This window comes from Neolamprologus brichardi, chromosome 7 (genome assembly GCF_056152115.1).
Source record: "Neolamprologus brichardi isolate AB-2024 chromosome 7, ASM5615211v1, whole genome shotgun sequence".
In the NCBI taxonomy this organism is placed as follows: Eukaryota; Metazoa; Chordata; class Actinopteri; order Cichliformes; family Cichlidae; genus Neolamprologus; species Neolamprologus brichardi.
The window spans coordinates 65,559,146-65,585,166 of NC_142110.1; the positions used below are offsets into that span (position 1 = coordinate 65,559,146).

At 38.9% G+C, this 26,021-nt stretch overlaps 1 protein-coding gene across 1 annotated transcript; it reads right to left on the reverse strand.

Annotated features, from left to right (window-relative positions):
* Positions 1-120: 120 nt before the first annotated feature.
* anpeplb (alanyl aminopeptidase, membrane like b) lies at positions 121-22,687 on the reverse strand. The gene is made up of 20 exons (XM_006805378.3): positions 21,987-22,687; positions 18,928-19,070; positions 18,657-18,805; positions 18,397-18,517; positions 17,584-17,738; positions 17,233-17,346; positions 16,996-17,139; positions 16,845-16,910; positions 14,573-14,638; positions 14,026-14,192; positions 13,178-13,260; positions 12,280-12,413; positions 10,329-10,384; positions 9,198-9,345; positions 8,928-9,019; positions 7,944-8,054; positions 4,435-4,602; positions 4,172-4,312; positions 2,112-2,175; positions 121-604 (listed from the first exon to the last, which is right to left on the reverse strand). The coding sequence occupies exons 1-20, from the start codon at positions 22,613-22,615 to the stop codon at positions 443-445; spliced, it is 2,913 nt and encodes a 970-aa protein (XP_006805441.2). The 5' UTR covers positions 22,616-22,687; the 3' UTR covers positions 121-442.
* Positions 22,688-26,021: the final 3,334 nt, after the last annotated feature.

Genomic DNA, 26,021 nt, shown 5'->3' on the forward strand with positions numbered 1-26,021 from the left:
AACGACAAAGTGGCAACAGAAGCAAATGGAACAAAGAGACGTTTGTTTTCACTTAAAATAAACTAAACAAAACAAACCCCTAAAAAGCAATTATGCAAAGCAACAATGGATTTTCTAGGATAAATGCAGTTTTTTTTTTAAACATGCAGCCATACAGCTAATACATCCTTCATTAGCATTATGTGCAAAATTCACAAATGTTGAACAGATTGTTTTTTATTTCTCCATTTTCATTGAGTGTATGGTATAAATAATGCACAGAAGTATATACATGAATACTGAACATTTCTCTTAGTACTTATTATAATATACTATGTGCTGCACAAGTCATATTTCAGCTTGGAATTGAATTACATTCAATTCTTTTTCTTGTAAAGTCATATTGACTAAAAATGTGCAGCTTCGAGAGAATAAACTGGCAATCAAACTGGCTCTGAACCTGTTAGTACTCCTTTTGTCTTACAGAAGAAGTTTTTTGTTCGAACCACTGCAGAACATCGTCTTTGTTCTCTTTGACCCACTGGATGTTCACTTGGGTTTGCTCGATGGCCAGAGACACAGCCCTGGTGGCTCCACCCAGATTGTAATCTTGAAAACGCATGAGCTGTAAACACAAAGGGGTGAGAAAAAAACACAAAGTTAGGTGTTGGCATGACACAGCAGCATGTGAAAGACCGTTTCTTTTCTTTGTTCTGCAGCTATCACTTTTTGAAATGTTGGAACATTATTAAATTAAATACAATACTTGAAATATAAGCTAAAGTAGTATAAATAATGAAAATGCTATAAAACAATGATCTCAACATAATTCAACAATGTTGAAAGGCCTAAAGTAATTGGTGCAACAGTTAAAATATTTGGAGTTAAAAATAAAATATAATTTAAATTAACTTAGATAAACTTAAAAGAAAATGTAATTATGCCCTCGTGAAAAAATGATTAAATAAAATATTGAATCTAATTTACACATGTTGAAAAGGATACAGATATGTTGGAGTAATTAGCTAAAAGAATAGCTACAATATTGTAATTAGCATTTAGATTAAAAAAAAAGAAAGAAGCTAAAAGCAGTTGTTGCCACTGTTAAAATATAGCTAAAAGTAACAGCATGTGAAATTAAATTTCTTTCCCTTTTCTGAACAGCTGTGAATGTTGGAAATGTTGAAAAAGCTCAAATAAATAGCATAAATAATGAAAACATCACAGACAGTGTCTTAAATAATACTCATTTAGTAATGTTTAAAGGCCAAAAGTATTGGCAGGTAAAATGTTTAAAATTATCTTCAGAAGGTTAAAAAAGAAAATGTCATCTTTGTAATCATGAAAAACGGTTAAATAAAATATTTAACTAATGTAAGTTACATATGTATTGAAAGATGAAGATACGACGAAGTAATTTAGTTAAAACAACAGCTAATAATTTAATTACCTGAAACATGACATGATATTGAAAAAGTGAAAAGCAATAGTTCCCATTGTTAAAATATATCTAAAAGTAAGTTATGAATGTTTAAAAAGCTAAATGTAGATGATAAACTCAACAATTAAAAAAAAAAAAGCTAAAGATCTGAAATAGTTGGAAGTAATATAAAAAAACTAAAAGCAATGATTAGAACAGCTAAAGTAATAGAGTAACATTAATATAAAGTTAAAATAAAGAATGTTGATATGTGGCTAAATGTAAATGTTTGCTGAAAAAGGTAAAAGGGTTGCTGAAGGTAAATAATATGTGAGAAACCTGTTATGTAATTGAATAAATATGAGCTGAAATGTAGTTGAAAAATAAGACATTCAGATTTTATCAAGTGAGATCTCAGAAACTAATGTGTCATTTATAGCAGTTAACATCATACAGATAAAAATGACCGTGTTAAATGCGTTAATGAAGAAGAGTTTTGAGAACTGCTGATTAGTACAAGGGAAATAAAACTAATGACACAAATTCTGTGTCGTCTGTCAAAGGTAAGTAAGATTAATTATGGAGTCATAAATAAATGACGTATTGGGGTGTATGTGATTTGGTGTGAGCAGATTACTGGATTATGATTAGAAAGACAACTCATACTTCTGCTGTTATATGATTTTAGCAATAAAAATGACTGGTAAATTACCTCTTCCAGTTCAAACTCTGTCGAGAATCTGCTGGTCACTCCTGCAATCAGCATCGCCCCGTCCCTGGTAAAATATTAGCAACAGCTTTCAGTGAAACTCAAGTGATTCATTTATAAGTGTTGATACTAAGTATCCACTTCAAAAAAAGAAAATGTCATCTTTGTGTCATCTTTGTACTAAGTATCCACTTAGTATCAACACTAAGTGGATACTTAGTGTTGATACTAAGTATCCACTTAGTATCAACACTTGATACTAAGTATCCACTTAGTATCAAGTGTTGATACTAAGTGGATACTTAGAGTTGATACTAAGTGGATACTTAGTATCAACACTTGATACTAAGTGGATACTTAGTATCAACACTAAGTATCCACTTAGTGTTGATACTAAGTATCCACTTAGTATCAACACTTGATACTAAGTGGATACTTAGTATCAACACTAAGTATCCACTTAGTGTTGATACTAAGTATCCACTTAAAAAAAGAAAATGTCATCTTTGTGTCATCTTTGTAAGTATCCACTTAGTATCAACACTAAGTGGATGGTTAGTTTTAGTTAGTTTTCATCTGTTTTACAGTATGAACTTGGTAATGGCAGGTAATGATTAGTCAAGGAAAAACTGATTTTCAATCCCCTGCTGATTAATTAATTTACTTTAGATAACGTTTGCATGTCGGTGTGGCCACGAAATGACCCCCCCCCCCCCCCCCCCCTTAATTATACTGTGATACAGTGATACAGTTTATTTTAACTTCCTGGTAACAGCACAAACAGGAGAGGTAATGATAAGAAGTGATTAAATAACAGGACCTTTGCACTTGATGACACAGTGCAGAATTTTTATAGTCGACTGTTTATAAATGCCTGATTTTTTTTATGGCCCAGCTAGTTTGTTCACAGGTCACTAAAAGTGCTCTATAAACATCTGGCCCCTGAACCAGTGATGAAGCAGCAAATATGTCTCCTCTGCGCATAAAGCAGAAGCCAAAACATAATCGAGAAACATGTGGTGGCGCCATATAACCCCAAGCCCTCGCCATGTTTTCATTTTCAACCAAAAACTGGTAACATTACTCTGTTGTTAGTTCAGTTTTGGTCTCCACCTAATCCTGAAAAAATATTGTAGTTATCTTGACACTGTTGGCTTGTTTCTTAGCATTTCCCCTGTGGACACCAATAAAGATTTCTCTTATCTAGTCTTGGTTAGCCTGTTTGATGCTGGCTAGTGGGTTGAAGACGCAGCTGAGACTGAATGAACATGTCGAATTCAGGAGGAAAAACCTGAAACCACGACCTAAAACAGGCTTCACATCTACACGGCAGGTCACGTTTTGGCTATAAACTTATGGCCTTCAAACTGCACTCAGGAAGGCCATCATAGATAAACAGATCTAAAAAGGAGAGAATATTTAATCACATTAAACTTAGAGCCATAAGGTCAATGCAGACACCACAAGATCATATCCACACCAAGCCACGTAATCCCATATATGGATATTTCTTTTTGCATTGTCCCTCCTGTTAAATAGTCAGAAACATAGCTACCAATGGTTGCAACGGTGCTGCATTTTATTGTCTTCTTGAACTAAATCAATAGGAGGAAAAAAAAGAAACGCGCTGCTGTGGGTTGGTTGTTTTTGTTGCTTTGTGCCAACACCATTGAAATATACTCGCAATTCTACAACAGGAAGCCACTGAGAAAATTCACATTTTTACAAGCCAGCTGAAATGAGGCCACACTGCCAAAAACTGAGCTCATCCAGAGTTTTTACACATCTAACTGGGGTGTTATGGAAACTCCTCCACCTTTATAAGTGTATGTTCTGAGGTAAGCCATGAATTCTTAAACTCCTTGTAAATGTGTTGGAATAAAAAGGCTAAATAAACACTCATCACTGAAGGAAATGTGACCTATCATCAACCTCAACCCAAGAATGTTGGCATCATGTATGTTTGTCTAATCCACAGTGCAAAAGAGATGACTCAGAAAATGAGATGTCATCTGTAAAAACCAATATGAGAGGGACTAAAAGCAGTTTAAATAGCAACCTACCCTTGGCTGACGTAGTCCCAGTTTGCTCTGATAAAGTTCCAGGCCAGCGCCTGCCCTGCTGAGTTCTGGGCTATGTAGTAAATTGTAGAAGCGACGTCCATCAGACGTATCTTCTCAGGGTCCAAAGTGTAATCAAGGTATCTGCAAGATAAGGAAGGCTCTTACTGGAAACCTAATGAATAAAACCCATGTGTATTGGGAACTGCTTTATTAAAACAGTTTACATATGTGTCATACATACACCTTAGGATTTTATGCTTTACCTGCTGAGCAACCAGATCTTCTTGGTGCAGGACAGAGCACGACGGAGCTGCTCTTTCTCCGAGGTGTCGCTGGAGGTCTGATACATGTCCCAGGCAAATTCCCACTCTTCCTTCTCACCAGCAGCCACAGCTTGGCAGTAGATTTCAGACCGCAGGTTTGGGTGGATGCTGAATCACACACACACACTTTATTTTTCCTGTTTCAGGACCATCTAATTTTCACATTTTTTTCTTTGTGCTGGACGGCTGACATCACATGTTTTTGCTTCAGAAGGAATCTCATCAGCAGTATAAGAAAAAACTCTACCCGCCAAAATAAAATGCAGTCCATTATACTTTATAGAAATGGCTCATCAGTATAGTAGACTGTGACCATTGTCAGTTTATGTATGTAGTTTATATATCGATGTTTACAGAAGTCACAGAAAATGCTCAAATTATTGACGTTGTTGACAATTAAAAAGAAGACATCCAATGGCATGGTGCAACATCTGCCCACCCATCAAAAATACAATGAAAACACAACACTGCTAGATTTTTTTAAGATTTGGAAAAGTCCATATGCTAAAAGAGAAAATGTTCCCTGATGTCTAAATTAGTTTGAAAGGTGAAATGATGTCCCAGCCATCCAGGTTCTTAAGGACTTCTTCAACTTGTGTTATTGAGGTGTTATTGAGGTATCCTGGCAGAGCCGTAGAGACAGACAAATCACAGATCATGCTCATTTCCCTACCTCCACAAATACCACTGGTAGAGACGCCATGCAGAGCAGCAGATTCAAACCTACAGCTTTCTGCTTTGCAGCAACTGTGCTAACCACGGCAGTAACATGCAGGCCAAGAATGCGGGAGCGATAAAGCAAATATAAACCACTTTGAGCTTTGGCCATTTAATCCTTTCTGATACAAACAGCTGTTGTTATGCAACATGAAATCTAATAACTGGGATAAAATAATCTGAAGGCCATTTATTGATCTTGGAGGCACAGCTACATGCAAGACCTGTTTTAGCCTCTTTTATAGTCTATTTGTATCCCATCATAAATGTCTGAGTTGCATGATAAAGGAAATATGGCATTCATGTGTATCCACATCTGAATTATATTCCCATTTCATGTTCATGTTTTGCATGGTGAAAATATTTATTTCGACCTCTTGACTTTCAACACCCCCAGATTAAAAAGACAAAGTGTGCTTAGCGGTTTTACAGTAAGTGATTACGTTGAGAGCTTAAGTGCTGGGTTGACTATACTGGAGTCATGAGTGTGAGACATTGTCTGTTTGTCTTTCTGCAGTCTTGCTTTTTAATATAGTGATATAGCAAAAGAAACTGACAGAATGTCAAAGTCTGATCTAATTAAATCTAATTAAATCTCATTTTATCCTTGATGTACTCATTTTAGATTGAAGTTGTTGACACATCTGGCAAAGTCAGACATCTGCACGGCCCAAGTGAGCATTTTTGGACAAAATAAAGACTAAAGAATATAAAAGAATCCATGGATGTCAGACTTTGGTTACTATTCTGTGACTTCTCTGAAGATGATTTTGATTTTCTTGAACACAAGATAACAAATCCAGATTTATAATGTGTATACAGTATAACATGGAGCATACATATCCACACAGTATTGCAGTCAAGCACAAAGGCATTTCCACATTGAAGTAACAAGCACATGCAGTGAACGTATTTAACTGTAAATAAAAGATAGACGTAGCCTCAAAGCTTGTTGTATAGGAAATCGAAGGTCCTACAAATATTACAGAGAAAACCCAGCAATCAGACGATCCCTTATGAACAAACACATGGAAACATGGAAGGACGAACTCCTTTTTTACAGGAAGACACCTCCAGCAGAAGCAGGCTTGGAGAGGGGCAGCTATTTACTGCAACCAGTTTGGGGTTGAGAGAAGAAAAGTGAACTCTATGCAGAAGTACTTTAACCCTTTAAGACCTACCATAGAACCAAGTCCGCCAGAGCTGATATTATATTTTTACATGCTGTGGAGCCATTTTTGGGAGCATTTCAAGTTGATATACATCAATACAACCATTACAGCCCAGATTTTAATAATATGTCTGCATTAAGTGCATAGTAATTACATGAATTGCAAAAAAGTGCAATAAACTACAAAAAAATTGAAAATTGTTTTTGCTTTTTTAACATATATTTCTAGTTAGAGAAATTTAAGAGGCTTATCCCTCAAAACTGTAAATACAAAAAAGTTGCACAAACTAGTTTCCCACCACAGGGAATTTATTTTGAGTGTCTTCATAGTTTTATTTTTGAGATACACCAATTTTTATATACTGCAGGAAAAATGAAAAATAAATATTACAATGCAAATTTGCAAAAAAGCAGCATATGCATCAAAATAAACTATTTCCAGCAGTGCAATATGAGTCCTAAGCATCCCAGAAACGACACAGAACGTCATAAAGTCAAAGATAACTTTTAAAAACACCAGTATAGGCTCATGAGGCCCTGATGGTAAAAAAAAAAAACAAAACTACATTTCCGCGAAAATGACGTCACTTCCGGTTTTGGGCAGGTAATGGCAGACATGCAAAAGTTCGCACTGACGTCTATTCTAACGTAGGAAGTGTTATGAACAGCTGATCGGATCGGCAAAGCATGTTTCTGGAATATTATGTTTTTGTTGCTGCAAGCGCTTTTTATGCAGTTTTTGCAAAGCTATATGTGGAAGGAAACTGTGACCGAGGACAAGCTGATGGCATAAGATGTAAGTACAACTCCTCCGGTTTCATATGCAAAAAAAATTATTGTGCTAGCTCACGTGATTGCAGAGCTACCGGGATTTAAAAATAGTTACGCAAAACAGAGCGTGCCCGCTCTGACCGGCTTTAAAGGGTTAAACCTGCATTCTGCATGAATTTTTAGCAAAGAGTGGCTCCTGTGATTGCAAAAAGAAGCGTGGCTCAGTAAACACTATAAAGATGGGGTGTTGGCCTTGATCACTAGTTTGAGATCTGACTGTTTATTTCTAAGTATTGTCCCAGTTACGGTTACTGAAGGTTAATACACTGTCTGCTTTACCCCGACACTGCACATGAGTGTCGTGTTGTTCCTTAGGTTCTTAGTCAGATCCACCCCTCAAGGTCCCTAACCAATTAGTGATGTCATTGTGGCTACGTCCATCTTTTATATACAGTCTTAGTCCCAATTTTTTAAAGTTGCACTTGGAAACTTTTCAAAAATGCCAGCTGTAAGCGCACCAGAGCACTTGTTTGGGAAAAGATGTTGGAATTGAAAATTAGAGTGAGATTGCTTGAAAATCCCACCAAGTGCAGCTTTACCAACATCCACAACGCACAGATACCAACAACTGACATGAAAGAGGGATTAGATTCCACATACCTTTGCTAAATCATTACCGGAGAGCAAAGCTACAGAATATATGGAAAGCTAATACAGTTAGATGATCATTGGATAATTCCAGAAAGTGTGACACAGAAAATAAAGATACTTATTCTAGAAAAGTCCACACCTGTTGGTATTGTTGCTCTCCATCCAGGCGGAGTACTTCTGCTTAGCCATCTCTACGCATTCTGGTAGTCCATTGGAACATGCCAGCTTTATGGCTAAGAGCTGGGTGTACCTTAGGATGAAACAACATTTTGTATGATAAATGCAAAGGTATGAAATGTGAGTGTTTCCAAATATGAGAATAATTTGGAGACAAGAGTTTTTTAACCCTTAAATGGACTCTTATTACTCATGTATCGCTGACAGTTCTCTAACGAATTGTTTTACCAATGGTTTTGAAGCCAAGAGGGCCTACGCGTTCATTGAAAGCCTCCAGTTTCTTTCTTTTAAGTCATCTTTTGGTAGCACTTCGTGGTCTAGCCATACAGCCAGTGACTGCTCAGCATTTACCCGGTAAATGTTTCTAACTTGGGGCGTCATTTTCAGCAGCTGAATGTACTCTTAGTGACACTTAAAGTGCAGTTACAGAAGAATAAATGACTAACAAGTGTCAATTTCTAAGGAAAGGTGACCTATAATGCCATATTGTTGTGCCACTTAAACAAAGATTAATTATCAAATAATCAGTTTACAGTTTATCATTCTTACGTCCAGCTCTACAGTTTTATTCTTATACGTTACTAGAACAGTCCAGTTAACAGATATCCCCACTCTGTCTTTCTGAGTCCTGTGTTTTTTGATGAAGTCATTATTTGAAACTTTGGCCGTGTTTAACGTGAACATCCACCCCTGCAACAGTTTATATGAGATAAAAGCGGACCACTTTAAATGATCCTTGATGACACGAGAACCGCTTCCTTTAAAACGACGCTCACAGTCCACACCACACATCTGTTACAGCACAAAGGCAAAAATACAAACTCACGCATCTGCTTTTTATTAGCACCTTTGGACTTGAGTGTGATTTTATGAGCCGTAAACTGCAAGCATGTGTTGACGATTAACTCAGGATGAATCCCGTCTTAAAAATAAAGATCTTACTTACTGTGAGGAGTGATCGTACTGTGGGACGGTGTCATTGTCCGTGTCGTTTTTGAAGAAGTTATACAGCTCTCTAACCTGTTCCCGCAGGTATATCTGCAGGAAGAGACGGCAGAGTCTCGGCAATGTATACAATATTTTCTGCACATTGTTCCAATTATTGAACATCAACAAAATCAGAAGATCACATTAAGCCTGTTAAATATAATAATATGAGACATCAAGTTTATCTTTAAAGAAATACGTACAACTAGTGAAAACAGATGACAGATACCTGCATGGGTCCATACACCTCAGAGCGGTCAAACATGAGGATGAAGTACTCGAGATTCCTGACCGCTGACTCCCAGGGAAGAAACGTTGTCTCATTTGTGAGGAAAAGGGTTGAATTCAGAGCCAGAGTCACGTTGACAAGTTTAGCCCTGAAGAGAACAAGAGTGAGATCTCAGTCAGTACAGCCATTTATTCAAAATTCCCAAAAAAGCAATATTGGATCAACCACAATTTGGTTGGGATGTCTTTGGTTAGCATCAGATCAAATGGAAAATGTTTTTTTTAGAAATGCTGCAGCGGCAAAATGTCTCGGACTTTATTTAAAGTGTCCGCTGTGACTTGCCGGGATTTGTCTGTTTAATAATTGGCTATAAAAAAACTCAACCCTATCCTGGACAGATGACCGGATGAGTAAAATAATGATGGCTGACAAATGTTGTTGTCTAAAGAAAATTATCTATTTGCATTTGACCTGTAAATTTAACTCTCTGAGGTATGAGTTAAAATCACTGGCATGTCTAACCCTGAGTTTTGGAGAAAAAAGTAATGCCTGTAAGTTACAAGGATTTATTTATTTTTTTACCCCGACTGCCAAGACTTTGGAGAACAGTAGGGTTAGAGCTGGGGATAACACCGATCATAACAAGAGCTCACAGGGTTAATGTCCATTTAGCTGCAATAAGCAGCAGGGTGTCAATAGCGTGTGTTAGCTCTGTGATAGCGTGTCAGCCTGTCCAGGGTGTAGCCTACCGTGACAGGCTCCAGCTAATCCAATATCTCAATAAAACACATATAATATACTTCATTATCTCAAATAAATGCCTTCCCTAGAAACTGGAGCAAAGTAGCCACTTTATTTGGTAAAATAAATGTCAAATAACATTTAATAATGTCAGGCTGTTTGGTTTGGAAGGGGGTCTGTGACTAATACTGAAAGAATGAGAGAGTTTTTCAAAAGGCCAGATCTAAATATTCAGCAAACCACTGAGAAGGAGCCTGATGCAAAGCTGCATGTTAAGTTAAGTGGACTTCTTAATGACGTTCTAGTTTCCTCTTATTGCTCAACATATCTAACATATTAATAGCACAGCATTATTATTTTTTTATTAAATGAACAGGTCACAGTCAGTACCTTGCCAAGTTAAATGCGTCATCAATAAGCTGCCCTCTGTTCAACAGCGGGATACTCTGGAAAAACACAAGAGTTTCAAAGTTAGAGAGCCACCGAGCGCTACTTCTTTCTTACCTGGGAGCTGCCATTTTAAAGTTATTAAAAATGACTTTAAAGGTTACTGAACGTGACTTTCCTTGCCATCTGGTTCCCACTCACTTACCTGGAATTCTCTACTCCTGCTATTCCGTGTTTGTCCACAAAATTATTCTCCCTCCACCATTTGTTTTGTTCCCCAATCAGTGTCATAGGGAATTCAGGTATGTTTATGACAAGTGTTTAGGAGGAGTTGCCTTAGTCAGTGTGTGCTTTGTAGCAGAAACTGTAACAATAGTAACTCTTGCCCTGTTCGTTGCACTGGATGGAAAGTCACAGGCGTTGAGAAAGCTTTCTTTCTCTGCACCGCGAATTATTGATGACAGAACATGAACAACTTGATGGTTTGGGCCCCAGGAAGACTAGCAACCACTGTTGTGGAAGCTAATGGGGTTCCTTATAAATAAACAAATAAACTGAGCGGTAGATCAACCAGCCAAACAATCCACGAACATGGTGACGACATTGCTGATACAACTACAGACTCGTACGTCCAGAAAAAAGCAGGTTAGTTGTAAAAGTTATACGTGAGCAGTGTTGGTCAAGTTACTTGAAAAAAGTAATCAGTAACTAATTACTGATTACTTCCCCAAAAAAGTAATCCAGTTACTTTACTGATTATTTATTTTCAAAAGTAATTAATTACTTAGTTACTTAGTTACTTTTTAAAAACACGATTTACGACCTGAATAGGTGATAAAGCGATAGATCTTTCATCCCAGTTCTACTTTTTCTACATAATCCATCATACAAAATGTAATCAAATGGAAAAGTCTCTTTTTAAAACTTGTTTTATTAGTTTTAATCTTTTAACTTTATGCATCAAGAAAAAATTTAATTATCTGCAACATTCTCTGACTGGAAGAAATTTGTTTAATATTTAAGCCTATTTTCTGCACATTCCAGCACATAAAATAAAATATTTTTTGTGCTTACACTCAGTCTTTCAAATAGATGCAAGTAAAACACAGCACAAAATAAATAAAGTCAAAGACTAGCGGTCCTGTTGCTCTATTTTCACCTGTAAAGCAGGAGTGGGGTAGGCGGAGGTTTACCCTCGTGCAGGTGTGCAGCGGTCAGTGGAAGAATCCGCGAGTTTCTCTGTGAGTTTCCCATTACGTCGTAGCTACTCGGAGCTTGTTTGGAAGTTTAGGGGTTTTTTTCGCTGTAAAAAGAAGTTTTCTTCCCACGCACAACTGACACTAATGTTTTTGTCACTTTTTATGTAATCAAACTCAAAGTAAGGTCAGTACTTCCACGCTTTAAACGCTGCACGCTCATACTCTCTCTGCACTCGATATATGATCCATTGTTGATCTGCACACAGCTGTTGTCACCAACGTCGCACTCGCTTACGTCACTGTCATGAGACATTCTCGCAAAAAAATCACGGTTTTAGTAACGCAGTAACGCAGCGTTCCTACGGGAAAGTAACGGTAATCTAATTACCGTTTTTGCAACAGTAATCCCTTACTTTACTTGTTACTTTAAAAAAGTGTCTGTCTTACCCTCCAACACAATCTATCAAACTTCACTGTGTAATAAAGGAAGCAAACTTGGATGTTTTTATTGTTGCTCTTTAAAGCCTCTAGAAAACCTTTGCAGTCCAATGAATCTGCCTTCGACAATAAGTTATTTCTCTTCAATATAACCCCGTCAGATTAGATTTTATTTTGATAATTAACCAATAACTCACAAAATCCCTGCATTTATCGCCTGGTATGGAACAAAGAAGCTTCAGAAGATAAGATGTCGTAATATTTCCAGTAAAAATCACCCAGTAAAATGTGTAAAACTGGAGTGGCCCAGTACTTACATGTCGATTCGTCTGCAGCTGAGCTAGAAGACGTTCCCAGTTCTCTGGATTGTAATTGACTCTGTAGTATCCGATGCAGTCGATATTTGCCAGGATCCATTCACCATTCTTAGCTATGAAAGCTTCTTTGTGTACTGTTCACGAGACATCAATTAGTTGAAAATGTGTTAAATTTATTTGCGAGTGAGTAAAATGAAGCACTTGAATAGAGAAAAAGGAAACTTGACAGAGACTTAAGAAGTAAAAACATGAAGACACCCAAACTGAAAGCAGATGCTCTGTGTGCCGTCATTTTGCTTCTCCCAGATGTTTTTGCATCTCCTTTTTTGGTTCGTATATCTTTGATGTCATTTTTGCAACTTTTTTTACTCTTTGTGATAAATTCTCATTATCGCTTCCTTTTGTTCTGTATGTTTTCACGGACACGTCAGGTGGCATTTGGGATTCACATCTGTTTATCTGTAGTCGTTTTGATGCTTTTTTGTGTCTTGAAGGTCAGTTTGTATGATTAACTATTCTGTATGTGTTTGCAACATTACATGCACAAATGTCATTCAAATTCAGCAACACTAAGGATGATTACCGATGTATGTGGTTAATGGTTTTCTATACCTTCTAAAATATATGCAAAATATTTCTTTGGCCAATTTTTATTTTTGTGCGTTTAAAGAAAATTGTATTCCAGGAATATCTAAAGCCTTTGTAGCTGATTTAAGAACTTTTGGGGCAAATAAACATTTCACTGAAAAATGCTTGTGGTTTTTTTGTTTGTTTGTTTCTTTAATCAATGGCTTGATTCTGTCTCATCACACATTAATAATAAAATAAAACATTATTCTGGTTCCCTTTGAAACAGAAGATGTAAAATAAAAATACTTTGTGTTCTCCTGCATCTTACCTGGGTCGTTGTTATACAAATACACTTTCTCAAATTTAGACGACGCATCTGAGATGAACTCAATCTCCACTGTCCATGAATTGCTAAACAGAAAAAGAACAGGTAGATCTTACACTGGATGTAGTTTCACATGCCCCAGAAAATAAAGTGAGCACTAATTGTGAGTTTTACAGACTTTTTAAAGCTCACAAACTGAAAAGAAGCATTTTAGAGACAAAAACATGAGCATGAAATCTATTTTATAACCTAATCTGTGCCACTATCATGCCAGAGTCTCCAGGATCTGGAGGTATCCCAGTCTGGACCCTGTATGATTCATCGGGGCAACGGTGGCTCAGGGGGTTAGGAAGCGTATCTGGAAGGTCGCCGGTTCGATCCCCGGGCTCTGTGTCCTGGTCGTTGTGTCCTTGGGCAAGACACTTTACCACTTTACTTTACCGCCTACTGGTGATGGCCAGAGGGCCCGATGGTGCGATATGGCCCCAGGGCAGCTGTGGCTACAACTGTAGCTGCCTCCACCAGTGTGTGAATGTGAGAGTGAATGAATAGTGGCATTGTAAAGTGCTATATAAATCCAATCCATTATCGTGGCAGCATCATGGAGTTTGAAGGCAAAGGCAACGCCAAAAGCAATGAAATCAGTTGTGGCCCAATACTTTGTTAACAATGTGAGTTATTCATTGACTTTTTACCACAGACGGTTATTTAACCTGTATTATCATTAAAAGTGGTACAAAATGTTAACTCAAGCTAGATGATTTTATTACATATTTGTCTAGGCTGGAAAAAAAATAGCTGGTTTACACAAAGTTAGGTCAAGTTTGTAGAAAGATGTGGAAGAAACCTACGAGGAACTGGCAGTGTTATTGAAGAGAAACTGCTTCTGGTAGACTTGTCCATTGGTAGTGTTGATGGTAATGACAGGATAGCCACTTTGGGTGATCCAAGGGTTCATGAATCCAGCGATGTCATCGGTGTTGCGGACAGCTTTGTGACCACGGTACTGATTCTCAGCCTGCCAACATTCAACAAGTCAATGAATATTTTTCCATGTGCAGTCCAAACCCGATGTATTTGTAAATATGATTTATGATAATTGAATTTATAATTATATGAATATTTTTGAACCCTTTGCTTTAAAAGAGCTAAATATACCACGCAGATCTTTGCTTTCTAAAAGCTGCCGTTTGGCATTTTAATGTGCTAGCCATTGTTTTAAATTAAATGAGCTAAAACACAGACCAAAAACTATGATTTATCCAAAATACTTAAAATCTGGGATAAATACATTGTGATTAATCCTCAGGCAATGAATGACTGTGATGACAAGGCACGCATAGAGTAAGCAACGGAAATTTGGCGGAATAAAACAGCCTGGATAATTTATCATCTTACCCTTTGTATATACTCCAAGAGGTCATCCTTTTCTACGCTTCCATATTGAAAGGCCTTGAGATACATCTACGAAATATATGAAAGCAGAGCAAATCAGAACGATTGAGTAACAGTGGACACAGTTGCATCAGGCACAAAAAAATAATTATTTCCCCGTGGAGCTGTTGGAATAAGAGCTGGGTGAAAAGATTCAATTGCAGCTGTGAGCAGTTGAACCTGAGGGAGATGTGATGTTGTAATAAATCTCTGAGTAAAAAACTTGTTCTTGTTTTTTTGTTTGTTTTGTTTTGAATCTTCTGCCCGGATACACGTGAACATTCACAATGAGTTTGGTGTGTTACAAAAATATAGGTTTGAACAGACGTTTAGCCTCTTCCTTGTATATCTGACAAGGAGAACACAACACCCTTATTGATTTTGCATGAGGCAGTGGAAAACACAAGTGGACAAAAACTGCGTGCCTTCCCCATTTCTGCAGACACGAACCAGATGTTGGAATGCTTTCGTTCAGAGCAGCTTTATTTTCAACATGTTCGATTTGGATGTATGACAGAAGCTGGTGACAGAAGTTAACCTCTTCGAATACACCAGGTTACCTGCAACCTGTCGAGGGTTTGGGGTTATTTTAGCCACATGATATACAGACAAGTTTTATGAAACTAGAAAACGTTGCCTTTCAAATGAAGCCTGATCCATTTTGGAATTACAACTTTATGTTATTATTATTTTTTCGGTTGTTTCAAAAGTTTCCAAAGATCATTTTTCACGACTAAACTGAAACAATACGCCGCTGGATCAAAGACTGTATTTAAAGGATGGGTGTAACCACTGTGACGCCACCCACTGGTTTTGGAGTGCAGATTGTGATGCCTTATTAGCATTTTGGCCACCACTGTGTCTTTTTTTCTTTTTTTAAATGCAGAAGTTACCATATTTGGATCAAAGGCTGGAGTGCTAAGTTATCAGCTAACACTTGCTAGCTTTGTTGCTAAGCTGCATTCATAAATTCCACCCATCTATTTTCTTCCAACACCAGAGTTGCAGGGGGGCTGAAGGCCCTGGACAGGTCGCCAGTCTGTCACAGAGCTAACACAGCATTCACAAGGTCATATTTCCATTATTAATGCTTCAAATTGCAGCAACAGCACAAATGTTGGCCCAGTTCAGTAAGTCAGACTAACAGGGATGACAGCTACAGTGGGACAAATCCTGATCCTGTGGACAAAAATGAGTGAGTTCATTTCGTATTGCCGCAAGCTGTGGCTACGTAAGCCTATGTGTCAATATCTGGCACCAATTATGGCCAGCCAAATCTGCTCTTCCTTTCCATCCATCTCAAAAGCCTGTGAGGCGCTCAGAGTTTTGTAGCACACAAGGGACTTCACAAATGTTCCTTTTCCTTACATTTGCCAAGACTTTGGTTGCAAAAGCAAACAAGGTATATGCAGATTAGATGAGATTTAATAGCTAATTAAAGCATCAAACGGTACGATTGCTACCATCTGTGTCCTCTTTCGATAATGTCGTGGCTCCAGATACATGAGCCATGACATCATCGAAATGGTTGGATTGTCTCATGAAAACGTTTCCAGGATTCTGCTTTTGGATTGTCTTGGCAGAAGTGAGTTTTAACTGCAGACTGGCAGTCAAGTGAAACCCTTTGGTTTTATTGTTTGTTTTTAAGTTTAAATGGCCTGTATTTATATAGCGCTTTACTCAGTCCCTAAGGACCCCAAAGCGCTTTACACTACATCCAGTCATCCACACATTCACACACTGGTGATGGCAGCTACATTGTAGCCACAGCCACCCTGGGGCGCACTGACAGAGGCGAGGCTGCCAGACACTGGTGCCATCGGGCCCTCTGACCACCACCAGTAGGCAACGGGTGAAGTGTCTTGCCTCAAGGACACAACGACCAAGACAGTCAGAGCCGGGGCTCGAACCGACAACCTTCCGATTACAAGATGAACTGCCAACTCTTGAGCCACGATCGTTTCCAGGGGTGTCGAACTCCAGTCCTTGAGGGCCGGTGTCCTGCAGGTTTTAGATCTCACCCTGGGTCACCACACCTAAATCAAATGATTAGTTCATTACCAGGCCTCTGGAGAACTTCAAGACATGTTGAGGAGGTAATTTAGCCATTTAAATCAGCTGTGTTGGATCAAGGACACATCTAAAACCTGCAGGACACCGGCCCTCGAGGCCTGGAGTTCGACACCTGTGGTTTAAGCCTTGGAAAGGACCTGAAAGGAAAATCATTTTTGCTTACTTGGAGGCCTTTGTTGAAAACAACTTCTCCCACATGGTTTGCCAGCATTCTCAGCACAATTGCGCCCTAACAAAGTGAAAACAGATTACATGTTCCTGTTAGTAGAAAACACACAGTGGCAAATTGTGTATTAACAGCTTTGACTAGCTACCTTGCTGTAGCTGATCGAATCAAACATTCCAAGGATGTCATCTGTCGTATTGATCGCTTTCGATGGAGGACTGAGAGGACGGGATGAGGCCAAAGCATCCTCTCTAAACGCATCGTGGAGGTCATTCATGATGGATATTTCTTTCTGTAGAAAACAAACATGGACGAGACTGTAAGCTTAAACAATTTTGCCTGAGCATTTAGCAGAACTCCGGAGATATTGTAAGGCTGGACTTACTATATTGAACGTAGGCTCCACACTGTCCACAGCAGAGTAAGACAGGTAGGTAGCAATGCCCTCATTCAGCCAAAGGTCGTTCCACCATTTCATTGTCACCTCATTTCCAAACCACTGCCAACAAAATAAAAATAAATCATTACACAGGAAACGTTGCATTGCTATTCAATATTGTTGTAAAAGTAAAACTTCCTTAATCCAACACTGTGTTTCTTATCATGTGAAAATGTTGTACAATCTTTACTTTTGCTGCTAAAACCATATGTTTTGCTACTCCTGTCTGTGGTCTTAACAGGAAAACGACTCAGAGGATTGAAATCAGATGCTTTATCTGTTTTACTGCTCTCTAACCTGGTGTGCCAGTTCATGTGCAATGACAGTGGCAATATCTTCCTTGTGCAACAGGGAGGAGACTCCTTCCTGATAGAGCAGGAATCCTTCCTGGTATGTGATCAGTCCCCAGTTTTCCATCGCAGCAGGGTATAAGTCTGGCAGTGCAAGCTGGTCTAAGGAGATCACAAAGAAATGGACACAATTCTGTTCATGTTTATATCCACAATAAAAGCAACATACTGAACAAAGACCGATGAAAACCCTCCGACTGAGTTAAAGAAGCAAAGAAAAACAAATACAAATCATGGGAATTGTTTTGTGTGCTATTTATGATGTCTTTTTCAAATCTCTCATGTCAAGCTGTTCGTTTTTGTGCTTCTCTTTGAGTCAGAGAAATGAAATGAGTACATCAGAGGAACAGCTCAGGTTTGGAGACAAAGTTAGAGATCCAGGGCTCAGATGGTTTGGACATGTGCAGGGGAGGGATAGTGGATATACTAGACAAAGGATGCTGAAGATGGAGCTTCCAAAAGAGGAAGACCACAGTAAAGAAGGACATGAAGAGGGTTGGCGTGATAGAGGAGGATGCTAGGGATAGGGTGAGATGGAGGGGGATGTTTTGTGGGGGTGACCCCAAAAGTGAGCTGAGAAAAGAAGACTGAAATGTAAGGAGGTATAGTTTGGGAAGAGAAGCGCCTGGACTTCTTTAAGTTTCTTGAAGACGTTTCACCTCTCATCCGAGAAGTCCAGACACCTTTCTTTCCAAGCTCCTTAGACTAAAATGACCTGGATGACTGAGACCCTTCACAGATGTAAGTAGGTATAGTTTACCTATTTTTCTCATTGAATATTTCATTTCAAATTGGCTTTCGTAGAATCGAAGGAGCTCTCTGGCAATGTCGCGGGCATAATTAGCGTGTCCTGCATCGATGGCTTCAGGACGAGCATACGTCTGCACAGACAAAACACAGAAATGGCACTGAGTGGTAAAAATAGTAAAACCTCACTGGCGACTAGCCCAGTTTTGCTGACTTTCAAAGTGTACTGGCAAAAACAAAAACATCAATAACACTGCAGGACATGTAGCCTACATTTATGTCCACACGATCAGTATTGGACTTTGGAGAGGTGATGGATATGAAGCTGTCGTCGACCACTGTGAAGGCGAATAAGTAGGTGGACATCTTTGGTGTTTCTCTAAAGGTAGTGTATTGCCATTCGTCATCTATAATGTTGCTTCCTGAAAGAAGGGAAACAAGGAAATACATAATGAGGACATCTTTTACTCCTATTGTTAAAGTTAATGTTTGACTCCTCAGCAGGTGACCTATATCACGTATTGACACGGGAACTTGTTTTTACCATAAGGGGCTGCATTTCCCAGAGCTCTGGTTTCTCGCCTGTGGAAGATGGTCAATTTAAACACAGCCTTCATGTCTGGCTCATCGAAACAAGGAAACACTTTCCTGGCATCTGTTGGCTGCAGATTGGTGGCAGCAATGAATCTAAGCATACAGGGAATAGAGAGCGAGAGAGTGTTCAGGTGTCTTTTAATTGGATCAAAATGTCCCAACATATTCTTTATCAGCACTAACAGCTTTTATTGGTCTTTGACTATGATGTTACTGCACTTTTTTTGACTAATTTGTTACATTAATTGCAAGTGAATCATCTTGTGGCCATATTGTAACATTTAAAGAACGCACAATAACTTGTTAAAAACATTCATGAGTGAGAAATGGAAAAGACTGGTTAACAACAACTGAGAAAAAGATATGTGTGTAACTATCCCAAGGTGTTCATGTATGTTGGGTTTGGTTTGGTTAGGTTTTGGATGTGCCTGATTCTCACAAATTCATGCGAGTATGAATGTGTAAAAAAAAAAAGAAGAAAGGATACATAAAGTACAAGTGTAGCGGTTAAAAAGTTGCGGTCCCCACCTGAACGTGCTGGTTACATGTATTAAATTATTGTCTTCACTGTAGAATAGTGCGTGATCAGAGGTTGTAAATGTGTAAATATATAAATGTCTCACATTGAACTTGTACAACACAAGTTCAATGTGAGACACCATATCCAAGAATCAAAAACTGAGAAGACAGAAAAACAATAAGCTACTTTTTAAAAACTTCTTTGCTGCTTTATAGCTTCTTTTATTTTTAGAGTTTAATTTGACTTTTTTCCTCCCCTACATTTATTTGAAGCTACTGGTCTTCAGATTAAGATGTTATTGAAAAAAGATCTTTGGGATTATCCATCCATCCATCCATTCGCATCCGCTTATCCTTTTCAGGGTCGCGGTGGGTGCTGGAGCCTATCCCAGCTGTCATAGGGCGAGAGGCGTGGTACACCCTGGACAGGTCGCCAGTCTGTCGCAGGGCCAACACACAGGGACAGACAACCATTCGCACTCACATTCACTCGCACATTCACACCTAGTGGCAATTTGGATTATCCAATTAACCTATCCCCACAAGCTGCATGTCTTTGGACGGTGGGAGGAAGCCGGAGTACCCGGAGGGAACCCACGCAAACACAGGGAGAACATGCAAACTCCACACAGAAAGACCCCGGCCTGATGTTGGAATTGAACTCAGGACCTTCTTGCTGTGCGGCAACAGTGCTAACCACCGTGCTGCCCAAAGAGGCTGATTTATAAAAATCGTGAGCGTATTGCAGAATGATTGCTTTTACTTTGATACTGTTGCAAATTTTCCCTGTGTACTTCTTTTTACGGGAGTGTGCTATCTACGTCCCTACCCTCACCTATGGCCACGAGCTGTGGGTAGTGACCGAAAGAACGAGATCGCGGATACAAGCGGCAGAAATGAGCTTCCTCCGAAGGGTGGCTGGCCTCTCCCTTAGAGGTAGGGTGAGAAGTTCGGCCATCCGGGAGGGGCTCAGAGTAGAGCCGCTGCTGCTCCACATTGAAAAGAGCCAGCTGAGGTGGTTCGGGCATCTGACAAGGATGCCCCCTGGGCGCCTCCTGGGTGAGGGATTCCAGGCATGTCCCACCGGGAGGAGGCCCCGCGGCAGACCCAGGACACACTGGAGAGATTATATCTCTCGGCTGGCCTGGGAACGCCTTGGTGTTCCCCCGGCCTCGGATAAAGCGGATGAAGATGGATGGACTTCTTTTTATGGCACATTTTAAAGCCAGGACTTTTACTTGTAACTAAATACTTATTACACCACTGCAGGTGCAAGCACACATGTAACCAATCAGTGATGTCATAGCAGCAACTTTACGATTATGAATGGATTATTTTACTATTATTATTACAGTGTTTTTCATTCTGAAAGATATTGTTTATCCTTTCTGTTGGATACTTACTGCTTCCAGCTTAACTGCATTTTGATTAGGCCTCATCTTAAGCTGTGTAAATCAGTTGAGCCAACTCAGTTTTATCAAAAGACAAAAATGTCCTGGCCGCAGTTTTTGTAACTTTAATGCCAAAGTTCCATTGTGAATTATTTGTTATGGGTTTGTGCAACATCTAGGATAAGGTTACGATGAACAGTCAGTTTGGGTTATTGTTATACATGTCAGATTAAAACGGACACAAAGAACTGCACCCGAGTGGAAAATAAACAGTGATTTGAAAAAATGTGGGATGCATCATTGTTATGTTAGAAAATGACTTTGTGTTTGAGCTATCACTGTGTTTAGTCATCCAGATGATTATAGACTCACTGTTTTTAAAAAACACTCAAGTTAAAAATTAATTCACTGTGGAAACTTGAACATCTCTGTAACCTGATGGAATATTATTATTGCTTATTATGAATTATTACTGTTATTATGGCTGAGTGATAAAGTTTGTAAGCTTGTATCGATATTTTTTCTCTCCTTTACATTAAAAGGGAATTACATTTTGAACAATGCTAAAAATCAAAAATGAGGCTTATATATTTACGTATTTAATCATTTAATATTTGAAGTTGCATCTTCTTGAAATAATGATTTAAGAAATTATTTATATTTTTCTTAATATAACTTTGACTCTTTTCAGCCTTTATGTCATTTTCCTTGAAACCTTTCCAAATATTTTTCCCTTAATAGTTTTCTTATTAAAAAAAACACTTAAATTTAAATTTTGTATTTATTTTTCACTCCAGAAAAAATTGGAATCTTGAAATCCTAAAATTAGCATTGAATACAGAATACTTACATAACTTTCATAGATTTCAGATAAAAAAAATTTTTTTTAATAGATTATTTTTCCAACTGGAATAAACACTACCACATTTCTTTCACTTTCTCAGAAACCCTCTAAGCTCTAATTGCCGATTATTGTACGGAATACCATAAACTTTAAAGTTGCAGTAATGAAAAGCTCTGAAATTGTTTTAGAAACTCCAAATTCAACAAATAATTAAATGTATTGATATATATTCTATACGCAGAGCTTTTTACGTACCTGTCTGCATTTGGATCATCTACACTTTCATAGTCAAAGACACCATCAGTATATCTGCTTAGATACAGTGCTTCCAGATTATCCGAGACTTCGCCGTGGAAAGACAAAAACAAAGAGTAGTTCCCTTCTGCCTCCAAGGCGTCCATCAATTCGATCTCGAGGAAGTCACTTTCATCATCGTAGTGTTGCAATCCAGACACTTTAATATTCCTTTTTGTATTTTCGTTCAACACCACCGGCGAGGACACGTTCAGGTTCCTGCTGTTGAGAAAGATGCTCATCGTCCTTTGGGCACATTGAAAGTGGACAGTCGAGTTTCCCGTGAAGATCATGGTCTGGTTCGGAGTGGTGATGTTGGGATTGGAGCCATTCCCCTCCTCTATGATTTTAGTGTAGAGGTGAACTGCGAGTGAAATTTCGTACTTCTGAGGTACCAAGCTCTTCGGCAGCCGCATGTTTGGCGGTGGGGCCAAGGTGGTGGGCGACGGGGTTGGAGGTGGCGTCATGGTAATGTTTTGGGTCTGAGCCTTGAACAGAATAATCATGGTGAACATGCCGCCGATGGAAGAGACGGTCAGAACGCCAAAGGCGATGGCGATAGCCTTGGACGTTCCAAACTTCAGTGGCATTGTAGCTGCTTCTTTTGGTCCGTCCTGCTGCTTGCCCGGTAGAGATGATTCCCTGAGTGAGTCTGCCTCTGGTCTGTGCTGTCTGATCTGTTCACAGGCATGTAACCTCCCTCCAATAAACAGGGCTTGGCCTTAGCAATTAAGGGTCTGTACTTGGATTAAGCATTAACTTTGACACTGCCAAAGGAGCAAAGAGTACACATTGCAGTGTGAAGAGGGCGATGTTCACTGTAAATAATCAGTCAGATTGTGCTCCCAAACATCTGGAGGTGGTTACTGCGGTCATGCCACTAATGCTGGGGTTAGGTAAACCGCAAGTCCTCACACTGCGCTCTCCTACCCCATCCCACACTTCCTCACATTCCCTTTCTGTGAACACTCCTCAAACCATCACAATCACACACAAACACCCCCGGGCACAACAAAATCCTCAGTGGGGAACACATCCAGCATCGCCGCTTTTGATTGTAAGAGGTGTTCAAAGTTTCGAAATGCAGCTGTTCTTCCTTAAATTTCTGTAAGCGAGTCTCTGCAGCAGGAGGGGTCCAAGGGTTCGTATCTAAACAGAGACCATGCAAGTCTCTCCCACCAAGACGGTATATAAAGAGAGGACTGCTGAGTGGGCTGAATAAAACAGAAGAAAAAAAAGAGGAGAACATAGAACGTAGTGATTTGTACATCACTAAACTTCCTGGAAAGCTCCAACCGCGGGTAACAACGATTCTTCATCTCAGGAGAGGAAAGAGGAGGGAGACTAATAGGCAAAATGGGAATAATGCAGGAAAAGAGGGCCGGAGATGGGAGTGTTGCTGGTTATTTGTACTGAGAACAGATGTTGCTGTTGGGGGGTCAAGGTGGTCAAATGATCCTGAGCATATTGATAACACTGGAGACCAACAATCAGCGCCCTGAGGCCAAAGTCAGGTGGATGAGCAGCTGAGGCAGCAAGGCCACATTCCTGTTCACATTAAAACTACATCAACATCGGATACCAAAGCAAATAAAGACCCCAGCAACAATAAAACGAGTAAACCCAAAAACTCAACTGTCATTTTTATTATGTGAGACAAGTGAACCAGATGTTATAACATCTGCCTGAATGTCACAGGTTTCTGCTCTTACGTTCAAGATTTACTCCTTAGAAAGGAAGAGGTAGGTCATCAGTTTCATAATGCATTTAATATGGATTGATGCGTGCAAGCGAGGCAGCAACAGGAACTTTCACGTGTCAATACAGAGCACAACTCTTTTGGAAGAAATCTGTGAAATGTCAACCAGATCTCTCACTACAAACACTCTCGCGTATATACACACACATTCTCTCAAGAATATTTGGTTTAAAAAAACAAGCTTTAATTAAATTACCAAGATTTTTCACCACACAGCTGGGGTTAGGTCTAACTCTAATTCTGTAGTATCTGGAGAGAGAAAAAGGCACGTTATAGGTGGAAAATACATCATTTTTATGCGTGTTACAACTTACAACGACTAAATTGTAACAAAAATTCTGATAACCACAGGGTAAGAGCTGCTGATGGTCTTAAAGAGTTATGTAGAAGGAAAAATGTAAAAATCATCTGCTTCAGTCTCATAAGCAGCTACGAAGACTTTTCTTACTTTTACTCTGCATTTGTCCAGTTGAAACACATTCAGATTATAACTGCAACTTGGATCTAAATCAGACCGTGTTACAGGTAATCAAGGCAAAATCTTGGTAATTTTACATTGTTCAGGAGCATTTTCTTTCAGCCATTAAAAACAAAACAAAAAAACAGGAGCCCACCAGGTAAACCACCAGGTAAACCAGTGCAGGTTTAAACAGGGACAGAAATCTTCAAGGGCAAATCTTTGATAATAAGGACCTCTGCTGACAAGAAGGGTAACTGCAAGTGCATTAACTCGACTGTCTCTGCTGTCACAAGCAGACAAATGAAGCTGAAAACAAAACAAACAAACAAACAAAACAAAAAAACAACAACTGGAATTTGACTTGAAATAATCAGCCTTTTGTGACAGCAAAGGAAATGTGCAAAACGTTTCGAGACATCAGAAGCTGACTAATTTTAAAGACGGGCAGGTTAAAGTTTGCTGAAACTCATTAGCTCCCTCTTCAGACAAACACATTTACATGATGCACATCAACAATAAACCTGCCCACAGAGGGGGCACTCGAGATTAAAATAATGTGGCCCAGCACTGGAATGACTGTTTCTGCATTCCCGGCAGCCTGTGATCGGAATTACGCCAGCTTAACGAAAGCAATCAGCAGCCGAGTCAGAGCAGTCACACCGAAACAGCTGATGGTCTTCAGCTGCTTTTTAGGAAGAAGAGCTTCACGTTGGCATTTTTGGTCCTGCACCACATCTCCCACACACTCTTACCCATTTACTGCATGCATACACGGATCTCATGTGTTCATCTGTGCAATTCTCTCGCGAAAGACTCGACGTGTCTTCCGTTTGAGTTAGTAATCGACGCTAATAAATACAACCGAATTCAAGGAACGACTGAGTACAAAATACAGTACAATAACCATCTGCTTTCTACAGTGGAGGAAATATGCTGGTAATCTGATGCTGAGAATAAAGGCAAATGTAAAGTACAAACTCTTTAAAAGAAAAAAAAATAAAATAAAATATATATATATATATATATATATATATATATATATATATATATATATATATACACACACACACAATACAAATAAAAACCGCAATTTGTTAGCTGTAAAATTACATTTTGATATATTAAGAAGAGCCACAATATTTCTGGGATTGAAACCAAGCCTATTCTGTATTTATACTGAGGAACGAGAGAATAGTTTTAGAGTAAAATCTGCAAATGTAATGTTCATAGAATAGAGCTAAAATATTTTCATGAGGGAGAAAGTGTCTTTCCCAGTCAAAAGTTAATAATTTCAGAATTAAGCAGTCATATTTTAAGACAATATTTTCTTACCTTCATTTCTTTGAATTTAGTGCTGACAGCTCCCCCCCATATTGATTTCTATTTCTTAAGAATAAAATTTATAAATAAATCTAAAACATTTTGCCTTTATTCTCTAATCGTCACCAGTACACGCTGTCTTCTGGTATTAGCTCTCAGTGCACACATCTCATGGTGTATTTGTAGCTACAATGTATCCATATCCGCTTGTGGGCGTTACAAATGTTTCCAGCAGATTTTCAATCACAGAATTAACATTAAGCTTTGAGAAAACTGGACAAAATTAAGAAAACTGTGTTGCGGGTGATTGCCTTGTCAGGATTTGGACGTTTCCAACTGGAACAGCAGCTTTCTGTTAAAGAGTTGGAAACGACTTTTCTATCAAATCTCAGCTTTTATCTACTTCTGTCAGCAACAAGTTTGTTCTTCTCAAAGTCTTCAGTTCTTTTAAACAACA